Source organism: Orussus abietinus, unplaced genomic scaffold (genome assembly GCF_000612105.2).
Source record: "Orussus abietinus isolate OABI.00-Male unplaced genomic scaffold, Oabi_2.0 scaffold23, whole genome shotgun sequence".
NCBI lineage: Eukaryota > Metazoa > Arthropoda > Insecta > Hymenoptera > Orussidae > Orussus > Orussus abietinus.
The window spans coordinates 725,926-743,975 of NW_019394258.1; the positions used below are offsets into that span (position 1 = coordinate 725,926).

The window sequence follows — 18,050 nt, forward strand, 5'->3', positions numbered from 1 at the left end:
GCCTCCCGGGGGCCCCTCGTCCCGAGAACGGTGTCGCACGTGGCTCGGGGTTCTCGCAAGGATTCCCAGGCACCGCTGCCGAGGGGTCTGTCGAGAGTTGTTTGTTTAATAAATACATATTTGGTGCGCAGGGCGCGCATAAGCCAGCAGGGCCGGCTGCGCCTATTTTTGCAGGCAGTCCTGTTGTCATAGGACTCGGGGCCCTGCTTAGGACCCGGGACCTAGGTCGCATCCTGCGGGAACCCCGTCGACCCCGAGGGGTCCCAAGATGTGCGCAAGCATATCTTACCAGGCACCAAGTATACGCCAATTGTTCCGTAAAGTTTTTTTTCCAAGTTCTTACACCCTTTGAAATCTCACAGCCGACGTACGTCAAGATTTCCCGATATCTATATTTCGATGCTTTATCGCGGTTAAAAAGGCAAAATGACATCCACTCCGATTGGGTCGTCAGGAGCCTGACGTCACGTTCCATCCCTCCATTCCTAGGCCCATGGTTCTGTTGTTTCGGTTCCCATGCAATGTTTAGTCCCATGGGACATGCCTCGCTCTGCAGCGCTCGCAGGACGTGTGAGCGCTGGCGAGATAACTTGGACTTCAATGACGTCATCGCTTCCCCCCCTGGGTACCCGGTGTGAGGCAATCACGAGGAGTTAACGGATCTCGTGTCGTCGTAATTGAAAGCGCGAACAAGATCTGTTTACTTGTACCTGATTGTTCCTCGCGAGCGAGGTCGGTAACGCTACCCCTCGTCCCGCAAAGTTAACGGCGATCGGGTTGCCGACGTCCCCCGTTTCCCTTTTCCTTCCCTACGGGAACTTCCGAAACGCGGTTTTCGAGGTTAAGTCCGAGGACCGTTTAACCCTCAACCCTTGCCGAGCACCCTGGCGCCCCGGCTGGGTCCCCGAAGACTCGGCTGATCGCCGTCCAGGTCGACCTCCTTTCCCGATCCCCCTTCGGGATCGTTTCCAATCCCAATATTGACATCCTGCACGAAGCGCGGCTTCCTCAAAGGAGGTCCCATAGAAATTCCATGGGAATTCCCAGGGCCGAACCTCGCCGACCTACCTGGACGGGATAAGAAATTCGATTCGCGATCCAGTCTCGATTTGAGGTTAGGAGTCGAGTTCGAAGTGCGCGCGCCCGCCCTTACGCGCCTCGCCCGCATGTACCCCCGTGGCGAGGAAGTACACGCGAGCGCGCTCGCACTTTCGCATTTTCACGCCACGTGACCAGTCCCACGTGTCGCGACGCAATGCTCCCCTCGTGACCGTGGACGTGCCCTGAGGAAATCGACATTCTCGTGATCTGAAAAGAAGAAAAGATACGTAATTCCCTGGATAGTACACAATTACAAGAAATAACCACATCCTTGAGAAGGAAAGTTATATACCCTCGAATTAAACGAATTTTCTTTACTCCGACATTTCCTTCTTCGACACACTTGACTTAACGGATTTTATTACAACAATGCACATATCTTAGAGTCGAGCAATTTTCTTCTTTCTTTTTCTCGGTGTAGGACACACGGAGTCGTTGATATCTTTTCTCTTGGCATTCCTTTTTAAGGCGGAGGAAAGAGAGGGCGAGCAGAGGGGCTCTCCCTCTCTCCTTCTTCTTCCTCTTGATATTACATCGGGTAAAAAGAACGAGGAGAGGCGGAACAGCCCCTTTGTTTTCTCTCTCTACCACTTCCACCGTCTCCGCAGTCGGCTCCGTGTAAGAGTCCGTACTTTCTACGTCCACGGTCGCGATACGGCGGCTCGTCTGCGTGTCGACACGACGCTCACACCGAGTGACGCACGGCGACACACGCGCAGGTGTGGGCTGTGTGTTTTGTGTGCGTCAGAAAGAGCGGTGAGGGGAGTCGGAAGGAGCGAGTGGGAAGAGGGGCGGGAGGGGGGCCGCGAGGGAGGGGGACCCAGCGCCGAGCGCGCGGTAGGGAGGGAGTAAAAGCAGGCCTGTTGGTTGGTTTCAACTATATTTGTTTATATTTACACAATAAGCAACAGCCCCGCCGGTTGGGCTGCCTCCGGTATGCCCGTGTGCCGGTTTTAGTGTTTAGTCCGCTGGCTGCTCGGCCGCGCGCTCCGACGCCCCGTCGCTCGCCGCGCTTTCCGTTGGACCGGCCAGGAGAAATCGCGAATCCGCGAGTCCGCGAGTCTCGATCCCGCCGCCGGGTGGCGCCACCGGGTATCTCGCTGTCTCTCGGAAAACCCGCCAAGTGAGGAGTCAAAAGGAGCCTCGGAACATGCCGGATTTTTCTAGTCCCTCGGTCGCCCTGACTTGAAGAACGGTGTAGATCTCTCCAAGGTACTGCTCTCTCTCTTACCTGCTTTCGCGTTATCATCAAAGATACGATAAAACGGGATAAATTACGAGAAAAAAAAAAAACTACCGGGACTGGAGATCGTACCTCGAAGATCGCCGCGTATAAGTCTCTAGATCGGGTGTGGAACTTTTCGCGGGGGGGGAGGCGAAGTGTAGAAAAAAAATATATATACTCCATCGAGTTGACCCGAAGGTCCGACCTTTTTACTAGATCAGGCATTTTTTTTCTTCTTTTTTTCTCTCTAGAGGTTAACGTCAAGTGGGCGACGATATTTCCACCGAATTCTCGGGATTACCTAATGGTTCGCGGTCCGTCGCCTCGCCGGAGCCCGGAAAACCCAGAAATCCAAGATGGCGGCGCTCGCTCTAGCGCGCTGACCGCGCCACGTGGTTCTCGCGAGTGAAATCCGAAGGCGGTCTCGGAGCGGCAGGGTCCCGTGACTCAAAGGGAAAATCGAGGCCCAAGGGGAAAGTCGAGTTTTCGGAAAAGTGACGCGAGATCTCGCACGCTCGAGAGCCTTCCACTTCCCGCGTGGTGATGGACTGACTCACGTAGTACCTCCCACCGCTCTCCTCCCCCTACCTCTCCGACCTCCCGCACCCTAGGTTACGGAAGAGGGCGAGGAGAATGCCGATGACTGCACAGGTAGAAATCGCGTATACCCACGAAAACCAGATCGGACCGTTTCAAACCAATTTACGTTTCGCCTGATTTCCTTCCAGATCCATCCTCCCGTTCTAAAATTAAAAAAAAAAAAAGAAACATTGAAACAAATCCAGTGTTCCAAGTCTTTACTTCCGTCAAGCCGATCCCCTTGGTAAGAATCCTCGAGATACTTTTCCATCGACCGAAGGAGGATGAGAGAGGAGGGAGGGGGGAGGGGGGGAAGAGGAGACTCGGTTTTGCGAGGCGAGTTCAGTGAACGATGTAAACAGGACACGCGTAAAATACGTTTCGTTTACCGTCACGTCCATAACACGAGCTCCGGTCTCCTGGGTGTACATACGCGTCTAACGAGACGCCGTGCCTCTATTTACTCCAGTTATTACCGCTCTGCCATTTTGCCGATGAGAACCGATCCGAGGGTGTCGGGGAAAGAGATCGGCTGTTCGCCCCCTCTCCCCTTCCCTCCCCCCCGGGTGGCCGAAACTCGCGTGTTTACACGCATAAATAAACGGAGCCCGGAATAAAGTCGCGGCTCGGGAGGCAGGTCGGTCGGACTGGAAAAGAGAGAGAGAAAGAGAAAAAAAGGGAGGAAAAGGCCGAGTGGAACCTTCTCGGGTAATATCGAAATATGGAGGCGCGTCTTCTTCTCGAGAACGACGAATTCCGGGTGTCCTTGGGCTCGCCGGACTCCGGGTATCCGCGATTACCGATTAATCCGATCGCGTAATCGCGCCAGCACGTGGACAAATATACAGCCGATCGAAAATAAATCTGGTTAGCCGGGGGGAAGGGGGAAGGGAGGGGAGGGGGTGCGAATAATTTGAGGCGAGAGGAAAGGGAGATAGATGCAGGTTAACAGGGAAAAATCCGGTAATTTCAGGACGATGGCATAATGGATCATGACACGGACGGAGACGGCGCGATCAACTTGTCAACGTCCCAAAGACCCTCCGCTTCGACCACCCCTAACGGTGACACCCCTGCCTACGGCCAAGATCAGCAAGACAACGATCAGGTAGGCACTGATCGAGAACCACCTCGATTTATTTCGATCCCTCGCGTTTATCCGGCCGATCGCCGTTTTAGTCGGTCCTCCTCGTCGGGAAATAACGAGGCCCTCCCCCGCTAGGTAAAACGCCCTTACGTATGGAGTCCCTCGGACCCTGGGATTATTTTCTTTTTTCTTCTCTTTTTTTTCTTTTACCCTCCCTCTCTCTTTCTCCCTCTGTATATAGATCTTTTTTTCTCTTCCATTGCCCTTTGCAGTCGGCGCGAGCCGGATATTGGCAGATACGCGGGAAAGAGTGACTTTTTAATTACCGAGAGTCGAGGGCGTTTTGCCCACCGCGAAAGGAATCGGGAAATGTATAAGGAGAGAGCGGAATGGCCTTAACGCTAGCTTGCGGTGATACCGGGCTTTCGGGGGCGTTTGACACCAAGCCCCATAAAATCGGGCCAACCCCCCTTGATTTCAAATTCAATTCGAAGACCTGGCAGGCAGGGCAATATACCGACTCCTTTTGCGCACACCCGGCAAGGGAAACAAATGTTTTATGGCCCTTAAAGCGGCCTTTCCTGTGGGTCCTGAGGGGAGAAACGCAAGAGGTGCCTGCACTTCTTGGGGGGAATAGGAAACCCTAGATGGCACCTAGACTCTGTGACTCCCCCTGTAGGAGGTCCCAGCAAAGGCTAGCCCTAGGACCAGGTCGGTCGTCCAGGACCATCTTTCCTGACCTCCAAGCAAGGACCTGGTTACAATTAAATCCAGGTTATCGTGGGTCGTTTTCGCTCTCAGGTCGAAAGTCGAGCCCGAGGATCGTATGTGGACCTCCGGTCCTCTGGTTGCGCAATTACGCCTCGGAGTCCTCGCGAATCCTATTTACTTCGCGGAACTATCCCGAAGTCGGTTTTCTTTCCGTCAGCCGAGACTCTACACCGTAAACCGAGCGCGGATGGACTTTTTTGCTGCGCTCGGTAGAAGCGGTACCGGCAACTGAAATGTAATACGTAATATTATAACAACATCTATGTCGGCCATTGTCACGATCTGTGCGTCGCCGGTGCTTATGTCGGCGGCGCTTCCGAGGCGTCCCCGCATCGCGATTTATTTCACTCGTTGCGAACGAGACTCGGCTAATCGATTATTCGGACTAATTGTTCGCGATTAATTATTCGGATTTACCGATGGAACTAGTCCGTCCATTTTTTTGTTCCTTTTCTTTTTTATGTTCCCAAGTCGAGAGACGAGGTCGCGGGTCAGGGTGGAGTCTCGTCACGAGCTGGGGAGTCCTCTTAGATTTTCGACATCCGACCACTTCCGGGAGGGACTGGAGGTCCGCACAATTTCGAGGTCTTCACGGTCCTCGGCTCCCCTGAATTCTGGAGGGAAACTTCGAGTTTCGCTCCTCGTCGTCCCCTGGAGGGCCGCGGAGGTCCTCAAGTTTACCTCGAGGGTGGCCACTGGTGTCCAGTTCGTCCGGGGTCCGCCTCCTCGCATTTCGTCCATCTCTTCACCCTGGATGCATATCTGCATGCCGCGGGGGTGGTGATGATTTCTTTCCTCCATCGATCGGCGGGGCTTTAATGCCCCCGAAGTCCCGCGATCGTCCTTTAAGGAGGACCGCGGGGGGCGTTCATAATTTAGCGAGCCGAAGGGGTTAAACCGTGACACGTGGGTGAGGGTAAGACGAGGGGGTGACTTCGCGGTCCGCGAGCCTTGTTAACAATGCCGACCAAGACGTCGGAGTCCTCCCGGAAACACGGGAAGCTACTTCGAGCTGGCTATGAGGAACATCGGTCTAGTCTTCGTCGGTCATAGTCTCGGCCTCGCGGTCCCAGTATTGGTGTCCCTAGTCCTGTAAACGGTAATAATTCCCTAGATCTCGAAATTGGTCCTGCAATCTCGACTCGCCTGAATTTCACTCGCCGGTCGGGGCGGCGAGGAAGAAAAATCGGAAAATATGGGAAAGGGGAGGGTTGGCCCGGCGAGATGTGGCATCGCGTTTTGCAACCCCTCGTCACCCTCGTAGGAATTCGTGCGTACTCGAATCGGGCGCGACTTCGGGGCTCGAAGAGCCCCGCCGTCGATATCGAGCGACCCTGAAGAGAGAAAGGGTCGGCCACGGGAGCCGGGGCCAAGGATGGGAAAGGGCCCTAGGAAAAGTAAAGGACGCTCGTCGGGAAAAGACAAACGAATTTTCACCTCCTCCTCCCCACCCCCCACTCCGCCCCGCCGGTTTCCCCGCTCGGCGAAATCGCAAATTGCGGATAGACTGTCCTTTCCAATCAAGCCGCCCTCCCCTGCCCTATTTTTCGCCCCTGCGAGCCCCGGCTTAATCCGCAGCCTCTCTCTCCCCCCTTTTCTCCGTCCTTATCCCTTTCTCTCTCTCTCTCTCTCTCTCTCTCTCTCTCTCTCTCTCTCTCTGCCGTGCTCTCGTTTCCCCTAATCCTCTCCGTTGGAACTTAGGCAACGCACTTCCCCGCGAGGACCGGCCGAGGGAAGTACTGGCCCTCTAATTGAAAGAATTTCCCTTCCCGCGAGGACAGCTGCTCGTTGAGTAAAACCGATCGCGAAGGGGGGTGAAAAGGGGGGAGACTTTTTCTCCGCACTTCCTCCCCGTAGGAAAACACGCATCCCCGGGGACGGTAAGGGAGGCAGTCTCGTCTAGAGAGACATTTTTCGAGAATTTATTTTTACTTCCCACCTTTTCCCCCTTCTCTACACCTGACTTCCGACTTCCGAGAAGGTGTTAGATTTCTCGGGTGGGGAATCCCGAGGTGAATCGTCCCCCCGGCCGATTTGAGGGAATTTTTTTGGGGGTCGCGAACCCTTAACGACGACAACCCCTTGGTGTATGAATGCGGGGGGAGCCGGGGTGGAAATTGAAATGCAAACGCGGTGCAACAACGGCCTCGGCGTTCCCCTGGTCGGCTCTGGTTCTAACTGCATTATTAACCGGTCGAAACCTCAAGGCTGTGTACTTAAATCCAATATAGAAATCCTACCCTGCCGGGGCAGGGGTGGGAAGCGTAAGGAGGCCTCAGACCCGTAAGGGCGATTATTCTACATTATTCACACGGCAACTTCCTGCCGTCTCTCCGTGATACCCCGTAGGAGAGGTCTACTTGTCTCGCCCTGTCTCATCGGAGATAGGAGACAGGCTCTCTCGTCCCCCGAAACGCAGACACCTGTTTTACCGACTTAAGTCCACCTGGTTAGACCTTTCCGGCAGACGGGGGTGCCGGCTTGGGGGTATTCCCTATTTAGATCCTTCCCTCATAACTCTAATTCGAATTACGATCTACATCTCGGGGCCGGCTTCTCGATCCGCACCTCCTTCGTTGCCTTCCTTTCTTGTACCTTTCTCGTCCCGACTTTCTTGTACCTTTCTCGTCCCGACTTTCTTGCACCTTCTCATTCCGACTTTCTTGCACCTTCTCATTCCGACTTCCCCTTTGGGAGGAACTGCCGCTGCACGTGCACACCGTGACCCGCGGATTTCGATAAAGGGAACTTTATCCGCACGTTGCGTCACGGGAGACCCCGTGTACGGGGACGTGTGTACGTGATCATGCGTGACAATAGCGTGTCCGATTGCGGCTGTTAAATTAAATTGTCACGTCCATCTCCGCGCAAGCCGTGGTGCAATCTATGCGGCCAACGAGAGATAGACTGCGGATCCTGGCTCCCTCCTTATCCGGGTGTTCAGACCGATGGCTGGACTCCCGGCGCAAACTTTGACATCCCTCGTCAAGAACTACTGGCCACTGATCGTCTATTTTTTTTTTTTGACCGTTGCCAATTTTTACCGTGCCCTGAACAATCGTGCGTTTCGAATAAATCTAAGGAACTGTACGTTGAGAGGAAAAAATAAAAAAGAACCGGAAAAATTGTGAGTTAACACGTTCCGTGCCACGTGGTACACGCAGGCATGTACATAAAATGCGCTGAAAACATACGTTTATGAGAAATTTTATTCTGTTAAATATATTCCACTCTAAACAAGATAACTGCCCATGGATTAATGTTGTAACGAAATATCGTGCGATAATATATCAATCTTTAGTCGAAATATCAAATGGCCTGGACGACAAATCAGGCAAAAAGGGCTTGGCATGGAACGTGTTAAGAAATCTAGAAAAATTGAAAATTCACGTCGATCGCGCTTTCACGTCGATTTGGTATCCACGGGATGTAAAAATAATTTATACTTCCGAAATTTTTTTTTTTATTATTTTTTCCCCGGTGCCCTAGGTTTTCCTCCCTTTTGCAGGAGCCCTCCGAGCCGATATCTCGCGAGAGGGGCGAATCGCGAAGGAAACCTCGGTTCCTGTCGCGGCGCGGCCCACCTGAAATAACTCGAAGCCGAGCATTCGTGTCGCAGGTGTAAACATTGTCAACGAGCGCAAAAGAACTACGTCAAATCCCTCCTCCGTGGAGCGGCTCGCCGAGGACTTTACACCTCTAGGGCGCGCACCTGAAACAACTCCGCGAGGAGAGACCGTTTTTAAAACAATTCGCGGTAATTCGCGGCTAGATTTCACCGAGGCCATCTAAGAGGCGCACTTTGTCCCGCGATCGTCTCGTGATTGCTGTACTTTTTTTATTCGCCATCCATCGAGCGTTCCGAGGAATAACCGTGAATTTTCCTGCAAGGAGTAAATTTCGTCTCCTGCGAGGAATGAAATTTTTTCCAAAAGGAATAAATTTTCCCGCAAGGAATGAATTTACCCGCGAGGAGGAAAACTCGTGTTCTAGGAAGAGGAGGGGACAAGAAATCCGGATAAGAGGTCGAGAGAGATCAATGATGGTTCCTTTTTAGTGAGGTGTACTCAGGTGTGGCCGAGGTTATTCACGATTAATATTAACAATCACCACTTTCTCGACCCGGGAGATTTATGCCCATTTTCTTCCAGCTCTGCTATTTAGATCACATGCGAGTGGTGTCGCAACGCCACGATCCCGGGATTATTAATATCAGGAGGCAGTGGGATACTAGAGGCAGAAATATATTATCTATCCGGTAGGACCAGGTCGAGCCTTGATAACGTCCCGGAATACTGGGCGCAGTCTTTACAGGATATCGGGAGAATAATCACGAAACGATAGCTCGAAGGAGTCCTCGCTCGCTCGCGGAGACTTTCCCTCCCGAGGGAGAGGAGAGGTCCTGGATGGTCGAAATTCCCGAAATTCCCCGAACAACCTCGGAAATTCCCTACGTCATATCGCCCCGATTTCCCTGTTTTCTTTGGAGCATCCTGCGGGAGAACCGTCAACACCTCGGTCCCCTTCCTGGAGAGCAGGGACGCGGCATCCCGGGGTGGCCGGGGAATTAGAAGAAAGGGAACTCGAACGGGATCCCTGGGCGTGGTTTTAGACGACGGGACTTAATTGGAAGCACGCGAAATGGTGCGTTTATTTTGGAAATTGCGCGTCCCCCCGTCGCGGTGAAAGGATCCGGAGGGACGAGGACTCTTTTTTTATTTTTTTAATGAGAAAAAGTAACGTCTCACCCTCGACCTGTGCACCTGTTACGGAGGGACGGTGGCGGTGGGATTGATAAAAATGTTTGACAACGGATCTGGCCCCGGGGAGGGTGCTAATGAGCTTTATCACCGATGCCGATAACCATCTCGCCCGGGGATAAGTTTCGCCCCGACGCCCGGCATTATGCCCGCCATCGTAAACACGTAATATCGATTATCGCGTGTTTATTTTTTCGGCCGGTTGCCACGCGCGTACCGCGAACCCTGGCCGACGTCGAGGAAGCGTCCACGACGCCGATCGATAATCGGCGTCCTCGGGGGGAACCGCCGAGGATGGCCAGCTGATCCTATGGAGCCGTCCGATCAGCTGATCGGCTCGATCGAATTCGCGGGATAAATTGGCGGCGATCAAGTCCCGGCGTGGTGCACGCGCGAAGTCGGCCGCCGAGTGGGCGGTAAGTGGGCGGAAAGTGGGAGGAAAGTGGGCCGAAGGGACGGCGAAGGGCGGAAGCGGCCGGAGGTGGCGGGACGGCGCGAGTTAAGAGTCGCGGCGGGCCGGGAGGGCCGAAGCGTCGGCTAGAATAAACACATAGATGTTTTCTTTGTTCCTCTAAACTAAACAACCAACGAGGAATCTAAACAGAGGCCAGAACCCAAATTCAATTTGGTCGCCGCCTCCATCGCTACCTTCAGTCGTTACCGGGCGAAAGGTACCCCGTGTACACTTACCATAGTTGGAATAGTGGAAGCCCCTAATATTTACCGCACTCCAAACGGTCCGACGTGTGTGCGGCCGAGTAAGCGCGGATATATCCCGGACCTCTTTCCGCAGGAATTGTCTCCCGAAATTGGAGCTCCTTCTCTCTCGGCCGACACCCGGGAATAACTCGATTTTTAGAAATTCCCAAGGAAATAAATGTCACAGCTTTCCCCCTTCTTCTTTTCCTACTTTCCTTTATCTTTTTTACGCAGCGCCGACAACTCCCCAGTCGAGAATAAATTGATCGTTAGAAAATCCCCAAGAAAAGGCTATATCTTTTTTTTCTCTCTTTCAAAGTCGTCTTTTTTTTTTGCCGCCTCTGTACGTCTCTCGCGTATGCGCGCGCAAATATGCGTCCCCTCGCTTGTGGCCGCGTGCGGGTGCACGCACACGCGGCCGCGCGTTAATTCGCGTATCCTCTCCCGTATCTATACGCTCCTCTGATCTCATCGCTCGGAGTGTTTGTTTATTTAAAAATAAATACCGCCGTCGGCCACTCAGGAGCGATGGCGTCGGACGGGCCTCGGCTCGCTCTCCCCTCGACGCTCGCGATGGGGGACTGCGTAAAATTCCATATTTTCGCATATTCGTATTTTTCATTTTCACGTTTTTCACACTTTCACATTTTCACGTTTTCACATTTTCACATTTTCACATTTTCACATTTTCACGTTTTCACATTTTCACGTTTTCACATTTTCACGTTTTCACATTTTCACGTTTTCACGTTTTCACATTTTCACGTTTTCATGTTTTCACATTTTCACATTTTCACGTTTCCCCGCCCACCGTCTTTCTCCTTCGAAGACGATTTCCAATTCGGGGGGCAGTAATTCTCCCAGTCGTCGCGCAGGTGGCGCTCCGGTGCCCCGTGCGCGTACGGGGGGCCGAATAAATACGCACGCCCTCCCTTATGATAATCCCTTCCGGTTAATCTGCTCGGCGTAGCCCCGAGCTCCCGTCTCTCTCTCTTTTTTTTGCCCCGGCCTCCCTCTCGGCCCGTAAAACCTGACCCGACTCATCGAGCGAATCTCGGGCCGTCCCCTCCGGCCCCCGGCCCTTGTTCTTCGGTGAAAAACGTATAAAATAAATACGGGCCGAAGGGCGAGCGGCTCTCCGCGCAAAGGACGATAAGTAGCCCTTGATACTCTCTACTATCCGTGTAAATACGGACATAAGCATGCCGCGTACGTATGGGAGCGTGTGGGTGGGTACACACCGCCCCCCCCACCCATGTGTAACGAGACCCCCTGCCGGGCGGCCACGCCGTCGACGTTCTCATCCGTTTTTCCCGGCTAAAAAAACCTGCCGAGAGGGGCCTACATCTAAACAAATACGCCCGCCGACCCTGGGAGGCGGCGTTTGCTCGTACCGGGAAAGAATGTTAAGTAGCCGACCGCTTTCCGACCCCCTTAGCTTTATTGCGGCCTCCGCGGCGTGTCGCCGAGAGCCCCGAGAGCCCCCTGAGCGGTGCTTCCTTTGAACCCCCCCCCTTTTCCGTGCATTTTCCGGCGCGGAACCACCGCCTGCCACCCGGAAAAACCCCTCCGAGTTGGCCTCGCTGCCTCGCGAAGGATGTATCTCCGTGGGAAATTCATTTAAATAAACGCCGACGAGGACTCTCCACTCTCGGGGGCCTCCTGCGTCGCGGAACGTGCCGCAGCGACTCAGTCCGCTGCACCGCGCGTCGCGTCTCGGGGCGCTAAAGGAGATTCCCTGTAAACTCGGGGAAAATTGACTGAGGGTTGCGGGTAAGAGAGAGAAAAAAAAGAAAAATTGGGAATTGCTTCGGCAAGTGTCGGCATCTCTCTGGTCAGGGGGCAGGAGAATGAGGGGATAGAGTTCGGGATTCCCTGTAAACTCGGGGAAAATTGACTGACGATTGCGGGAAAGAGAAGAAAAAAAAAAAGAAAAATTTGGAATTGCTTTGGCAAGTGTCGGCATCTCTTTGGTCAGGGGTCAGGAGAAGGAGGGGATAGATTTCGAGATTCCCTGTAAACTCGAGGAAAATTGACTGACTGTTGCGGGAAGGAGAGAAGAAAAAAAAGAAAAATTGGGATTTGCTTTGGCAAGTGTTGGCGTCTCTCTGTTCAGGGGGCAGGGGAAGGAGGGGATAGAGTTCCAGATTCCCTGTAAACTCGAGGAAAATTGACTGGCGGTTGCGGAAAAGAGAGAAAAAAAAAAAGAAAAATTGGGAATTGCTTTGGCAAGTGTCGGCATCTCTCTGGTCAGGGGGCAGGAGAAGGAGGGGATAGAGTTCCAGCTTGAAATAATGATTCGTCAATCGGGGGGGGGGAAATCATCCCGACCTAGGGGCAAACCCTGCTTTCGTCCCTGTCGGAGATGAGAGGGATGCCACTTGATCGAGCACCCTGGACTGACGGCGAGCGGGCAAATACGATCACCTAGATGGTCCTTCCTGAAACGCGACCTCTTCTACGGTTTCCCCATCGGGCAGATCGGGAGTTTTCGGGAAGTCGTCTCGTCTGACTAAGGCGCGTCCGGCTGGGAGGCGTGCGAATCCGCAACCCGATCGCCATTACCGCTTTCCACGATGCATCGCCCTCGGTGATGGGTTACCCGGTGATAGTCCGGAGATATCCCACGGATGGAGTACCGGGAATTGTTTTCGCGATGAGGTTACGACTCGCCTTGCACGGGTAGGAAGTCGCGAGGTGGCCGGGAGATCGCCTTTGTTACTATTCTTTTTAACCGTTTTAGTGTCAGGGCTTTTTAAAAATCCGTGCCGGATTGTGCTAAAAAACGCGATAGCGTTGCGAATTGACGATCGGGACGAAACATCGCGACACAGTTCACCAGAGTACGCGAAAAGCGCGATCCCGCTGCGTGGCAGTAAAACGGTTAAGGCACCGTATCATGAATACAAGGAAAAGTCGTCATTTCGAGTTCCTCTCCCCAATCCCCGGGATTTGTTTTCCCAATTTAATGCCCCCGCCCTGGTCCCCGCTCGAGTCTTAAATTCATCTTACTTCCGGCCGAACGAGTGCGGTGAAAAAGATTAGGGTGATCTATCATCCGGGATCGTGTCTCGGTCAGACGCCAGGCGAGAAGTCCTCCGTTTGTTCTCCGGAGGAGAGGAACGAAAGGAGAGGGGAGATACAAGGGACCGAGGACGGTCCTCCTTGATCGGATCCGCGGAAAAGGTGCCGAGGAAGGGTGGCTAGGTGGCTACCTTCGCCGCGAGGTGGCGGGGTACCTCGGCGGGGGCGGAGGAGGTGGGGAACCCACTTCGTTTTCGAGGCCAGACAGGAGCACTTAACTGCCCGCCCTCACAATGGAGTCTTTCGGCATTATAGCGTTCGGTGTCTTGAGGCCTATTCAGAGCGACTCCGGGCCATTCTTTGCCATTGTCTGTCTCCGGCCGGTTATGGGAGCGCCTTCCTCCCCGCCCTGGCCACCCCGGCGACGACCCGGCCGAAGACCTCGTCCTGGACCGGAAGATAGAGAGAGAGAGGGGGAGACAGAGGGACCCCCGGGAGCGCGCCTGGATCTTTATGCCGCCATCTAATTAGTCCCGGCATTTAACGGGACATAAATAAGTTAAACACTATTGAATTGTTGATGGCGATAGCCGAGCCCGCCGCCCCTTACGGCCCGGAAACTCCCCGGCCATATCCGGGGGTGAATTCATCGGCCTTCTGCCGGCAATCTCTCCTCCTGGGGGGCGACCGACCCCCCCGGGGGTGCACCGCCCCCGAAGATGCCTAGCCGATTAGGCGCTCCTTCTCTCCGGAGGCCTCGATCGCCGGGACGATACCTCTCCCGGCAATTATCTCTCCCGTGGGACCGACGCTGTTGATCCGATATCGTCAACCTGGACACCCCGAGGGACACCTCGAAGGAGATCCTCCCGTTAGACCCCGCGACGATATTAACGCTCTCCGTGACCCCGTCGGTTTCTCTTTCCGCCGGCTTTTGCGCCTCTTTTCTTTTCCCTCCGCGCCCGGAGAAATTAACGTTCCCGGCAAGATGGCCGCCACGTCGGGGCGGATTCGAGATGGCCGGGAACAGATGGCCGATCAGATACCAGAAATTAAGGGCGGAGGTAACGCTACCCCGCGGAACGAGAGAAATGTGTATTAATTTTTCAAGTTTTTTAATTAGCGACCGTCGCCGCTCGCCTGGGACATTTATATTAGAGCCGCCTCCCCCCGACCACCCTCCTCCGCGTATCGCCCCGCTTCTTCGGTTTTTCTTCCCTCCTCGACTTTCCACCCTTCCCGGATCTGACGCCTCCTCCCCCCGACGTCGGATCTGTTACGCGAAATTACGTATTAAATAATAATTAGCCGAACTGACGGGGCGGGGTCGTGTGTCGAATCGAGATTCATCCAAGGGGGAAATTTCCCCCCGAATTACCCCTGGATCTATCGAGGAGAAAGATTTCTCTCGCCACTTCTCACCTACCCCTTAGGGGTTGATCAACGATTAGGCTTGAATTTCGACGATCCTCTTCCACTTCCGGTGTATCGTGTGGGGGGGTGGAGGGTCGCGGGGACAAAGGAGCGGTGGAATTGGGATTATCTCGAGAAAAGAGGGGGTGACGGGGGCATCGACTCTCGTCCGTATTTATTGCTCCGTTCTTGTGATTTCCGATGAGGTCTCTCCTCCTCCTCCTCCCCCTTTTTCCTCCCTCTTTCTCTTTCTCTCTCGACGGGCCGCGTCGCGTCCCTCCACCCTTCTTCGCTCTCGGGATCGGCTCTTCGGCCCCGTATCGCGTAGGCGCACTCCCGTCAAACAATGGGCCCCAAATAATTGCTTTTATAGCTCGCTGAACGCTAAATATTCCATACTTTCGGCTGCCGTGGCCGCGACCCGCCGTATACTCGGCCCGATTGGATAAATACACCTCCGGGTCGTTTGGGGGAGGTTGCCCTTATTCCAAAGAGGGTGAGACTGGGGGGCGAACCCCCCCTCTCGATCGCTCCTTTACGCGGGTCGAGGAAGAGGTCTTTACGCTCGCGACCGAGGGGGCGACACCGCCCCCGGGGGCGACTCCGCACCCTGCACCCCTTCGCGGCTTAGTTATTGGACTCCGGGATTATTTATCTATTTTTCGGAGCTCGATTGGCTTTTCTCTTTCCTCCCCTTCGATTTTCTCCTTATTCTCTGCTTGTCTTTCGGATTTCATCTACGGCGGCCATATTGGGCACACGGACTCGTCCGAGACTTCCGGTTCATATGTGTTAATCCGTTCCCCGGTATTCGGCAATTTTCTCATTCTTTTTTCCTTCCTTCTTCCCGTCCTTTTGTAAACGCCCCATTTATCCCCGCACCTCCCGCTGAACGCGCGCGGCGATTTCTTTGAGGTGTCACCCGCAAAGTACTCCACCCCCCTCCCACCCACACTCTCTCGCCCACTTCCCTAACTAATTACCGTGCAGGCGCACCCCCGGGAGTCCCGCATCTCCCGGGGGATCCTCGCAAAAGGAGGTCCTCCCTTTGCGGGGAAAAATGCCCGCGACCTCGTGTTTACGCGGAATCCGCACGGTTCGTTAGCCCCTTCCAGGCTCGCTTCCGGGATGAAATGCTGCGACGATGCGACGCAGCGGTCCCTAAGATCCTGTATTTATTCCTGGCACCGCCCTGGAGGGATAAAAAATGATAACGCACGTGATTATGCACACCCTTCGATCGTCAGATCGACGCGGCGCGCCGTATGTCACTGGGGTAGGAGGGACGGCGTCGGTTTAGCGATTTCCAGGTTTGACGGAAAATCGCGACGCAGTCTTGCGGGCGTCTCTTCTCGATTCTGCCGCGAGGTGCTATCGGAGAGGGCCTTCTTGATAAGCGGGAAAAATCCACGGTCGCATCCCCGGCCGTCGCTTAACTTAATCTTCCAATTCCGCGGTTCCGCGAGGACGGAATCGCCGGTTAACGACGCGACGCCCGGGTGACATTCCGGGGATCCGCGCCTATCAGCGGGGGTATTAAAGGGCTGTCTATATCGAGGCGGCCGGCAAACGGAAGATCTCGTTAAAAAGGGAAAAAAGGGGGTGGGTGGGTGGGGAGTGGACACTTTACGACCCCGCGAACCTGGGGAAAAATCGGCGGAGGACACATTTCACCGGGGGACCTCATTTTCCCCGCTCGTCTGCAAGAGCGACGACCGGAAATACCGCCCCCTCCCTCCCTCCCCGAAAACCATTCGGACCGAGGTTGGACACCCTCGGATGGTCGGTCGGGTCTTTTTATCATCGGCGCTCGTAGATCTCACCCCAGCACCCTGGAGGAGATACCGCCACCCTTCCCCAAATCCGATACACTAAATGCCGCTTCGACTCCTGGACAGTGATTTTTCGCAACCCCACGAAATCAGCGGCTTCTTTCACCCTGGGCCTGCCGGGAAATCAGACCTTATTGCCGGGAATACGGAACGATCAGCACATCCCGAAACTCGGTCCATGGGACGAGGGGTGGAGGCGCGGACCTCGCAGGGGTCGAAAGGGTTGGAGGTGCCGCAGTCTCTTCCGCGCGGTTTATGGGGTGGGAGGTGATTGCTCTTTTGGTGGCCCCCCCGTGACTTTTTCTCCAGCTTGCTCGACGGTGCGGCAGCTTTTTCCTGGTCTTGGCGATGCGGTGCTTGTGGGCTTGCGCGATAAACTCGGCAGTTCAATTTGCAAGTGTCTATCGGGCAATATGGGGTACCTGTGGTCCTTTAATTCTATGGGCATCGGTTCCGTGGAGTTTTGCCGATGCAATGCAACCTTGCCCGACAGGATGGGACGATAAGTCGCGGTCCCGAAAGTCGGACGTTAGTTGGGATCGCGTCAAAGGGCTCGACCACGGATTCCTCCCTAACGCTGCGAAACGCCGAACTGGGGTGGGAGACTTTGGTGCCCCCTCCCCATGAGAGAAATCACCCTGGAGCTCGCGCAGCAAACCAGGGTAATGGGTTCCCGATTAAGCCGCGGTCACAATGGGATTAAAAACGACCGGTAGACCGCTGCTGACCGCGCCGTTCGCAGTTCGAACCACCCCTAATTGTGCGCGAGAGAGACGAGAGAACCCGGAAGACCCAAAGAGGGAGAGGGAGGAGAGGACAGCGCCCCATCGGGGTCTCTTCGGTTCGGGAAGAAGGCCGCACCCCCCGAAATCCATGACAACGCCAAAAGGCCTGGACTTTCGACCAGGCGCCTCGAAAATTCCACCCCCAAGTGGAAATTAATTAAATGACGATTTCGAATCGCCCGGGGGGTGGAACGGCGAGATCGAGCGAGGGAGGGATCGCGAACTTCCGGTCTTAGTTTCTGCCCGCGTCGGCCTTAAGGGAGGCAAGGAGCGTCCAGTTTGCAGAGGGTGGTTCCACCCTCCGACGCCCTCGCGAAATGTCGCCTGTACCTAATTAACGTCACCTCCTGCTGGACCCCGGGTCACGGATCCCGGGATGGGGTGGCCTTCCTCTCTCCTTTTCACTTTAGCGATCGCTCAACCCCTTCCCTCTCGCCCCCTCCTTTTCTTTCTTCCTTCTCGCTCGCTCTTTTCTCATTCTTTTTCTTTCTTTCTTCCTCCCTTTTTTTTTTTTCTCTAAATTTCCTCGCCGCCTTCCACTTTGCTGCGGCTGCCAGCAGACGGCGCTCGCGGGGGATGAAGATTAATTCGTTCCGTCTTAATCGTATCAAAGTTTGAGAGCCGAGTCAGGCGAAGTCTGCCCCTTTTCCCACCCCCTGGCCGTCACTCTCGTCGCGCCACCACCCCGAGACCTCGCCACCCCCGTTGTTAAAAGTAGAAAACCCCGCGACCCCCCATCGAGGAGTGGCGATTTTACGGGGGGGGGCGTAAACG

At 54.6% G+C, this 18,050-nt stretch overlaps 1 protein-coding gene across 17 annotated transcripts in view; it reads left to right on the forward strand.

Moving 5' to 3' along the window:
* The window catches only part of LOC105696680 (forkhead box protein P1), a 149,733-nt gene that overhangs the window by 82,681 nt on the left and 49,002 nt on the right, over positions 1-18,050 (forward strand). For 16 of the 17 annotated variants that reach the window (XM_012419336.1, XM_012419338.1, XM_012419330.1 and 13 more), the window contains one exon: positions 3,879-4,013. In XM_012419336.1, coding sequence (XP_012274759.1) covers positions 3,879-4,013 — 135 coding nt within the window. Of the gene's footprint in view, positions 1-2,146; positions 2,314-3,878; positions 4,014-18,050 lie in introns of those variants that run through there. The other variant, XM_012419343.1, reaches the window with a different exon arrangement.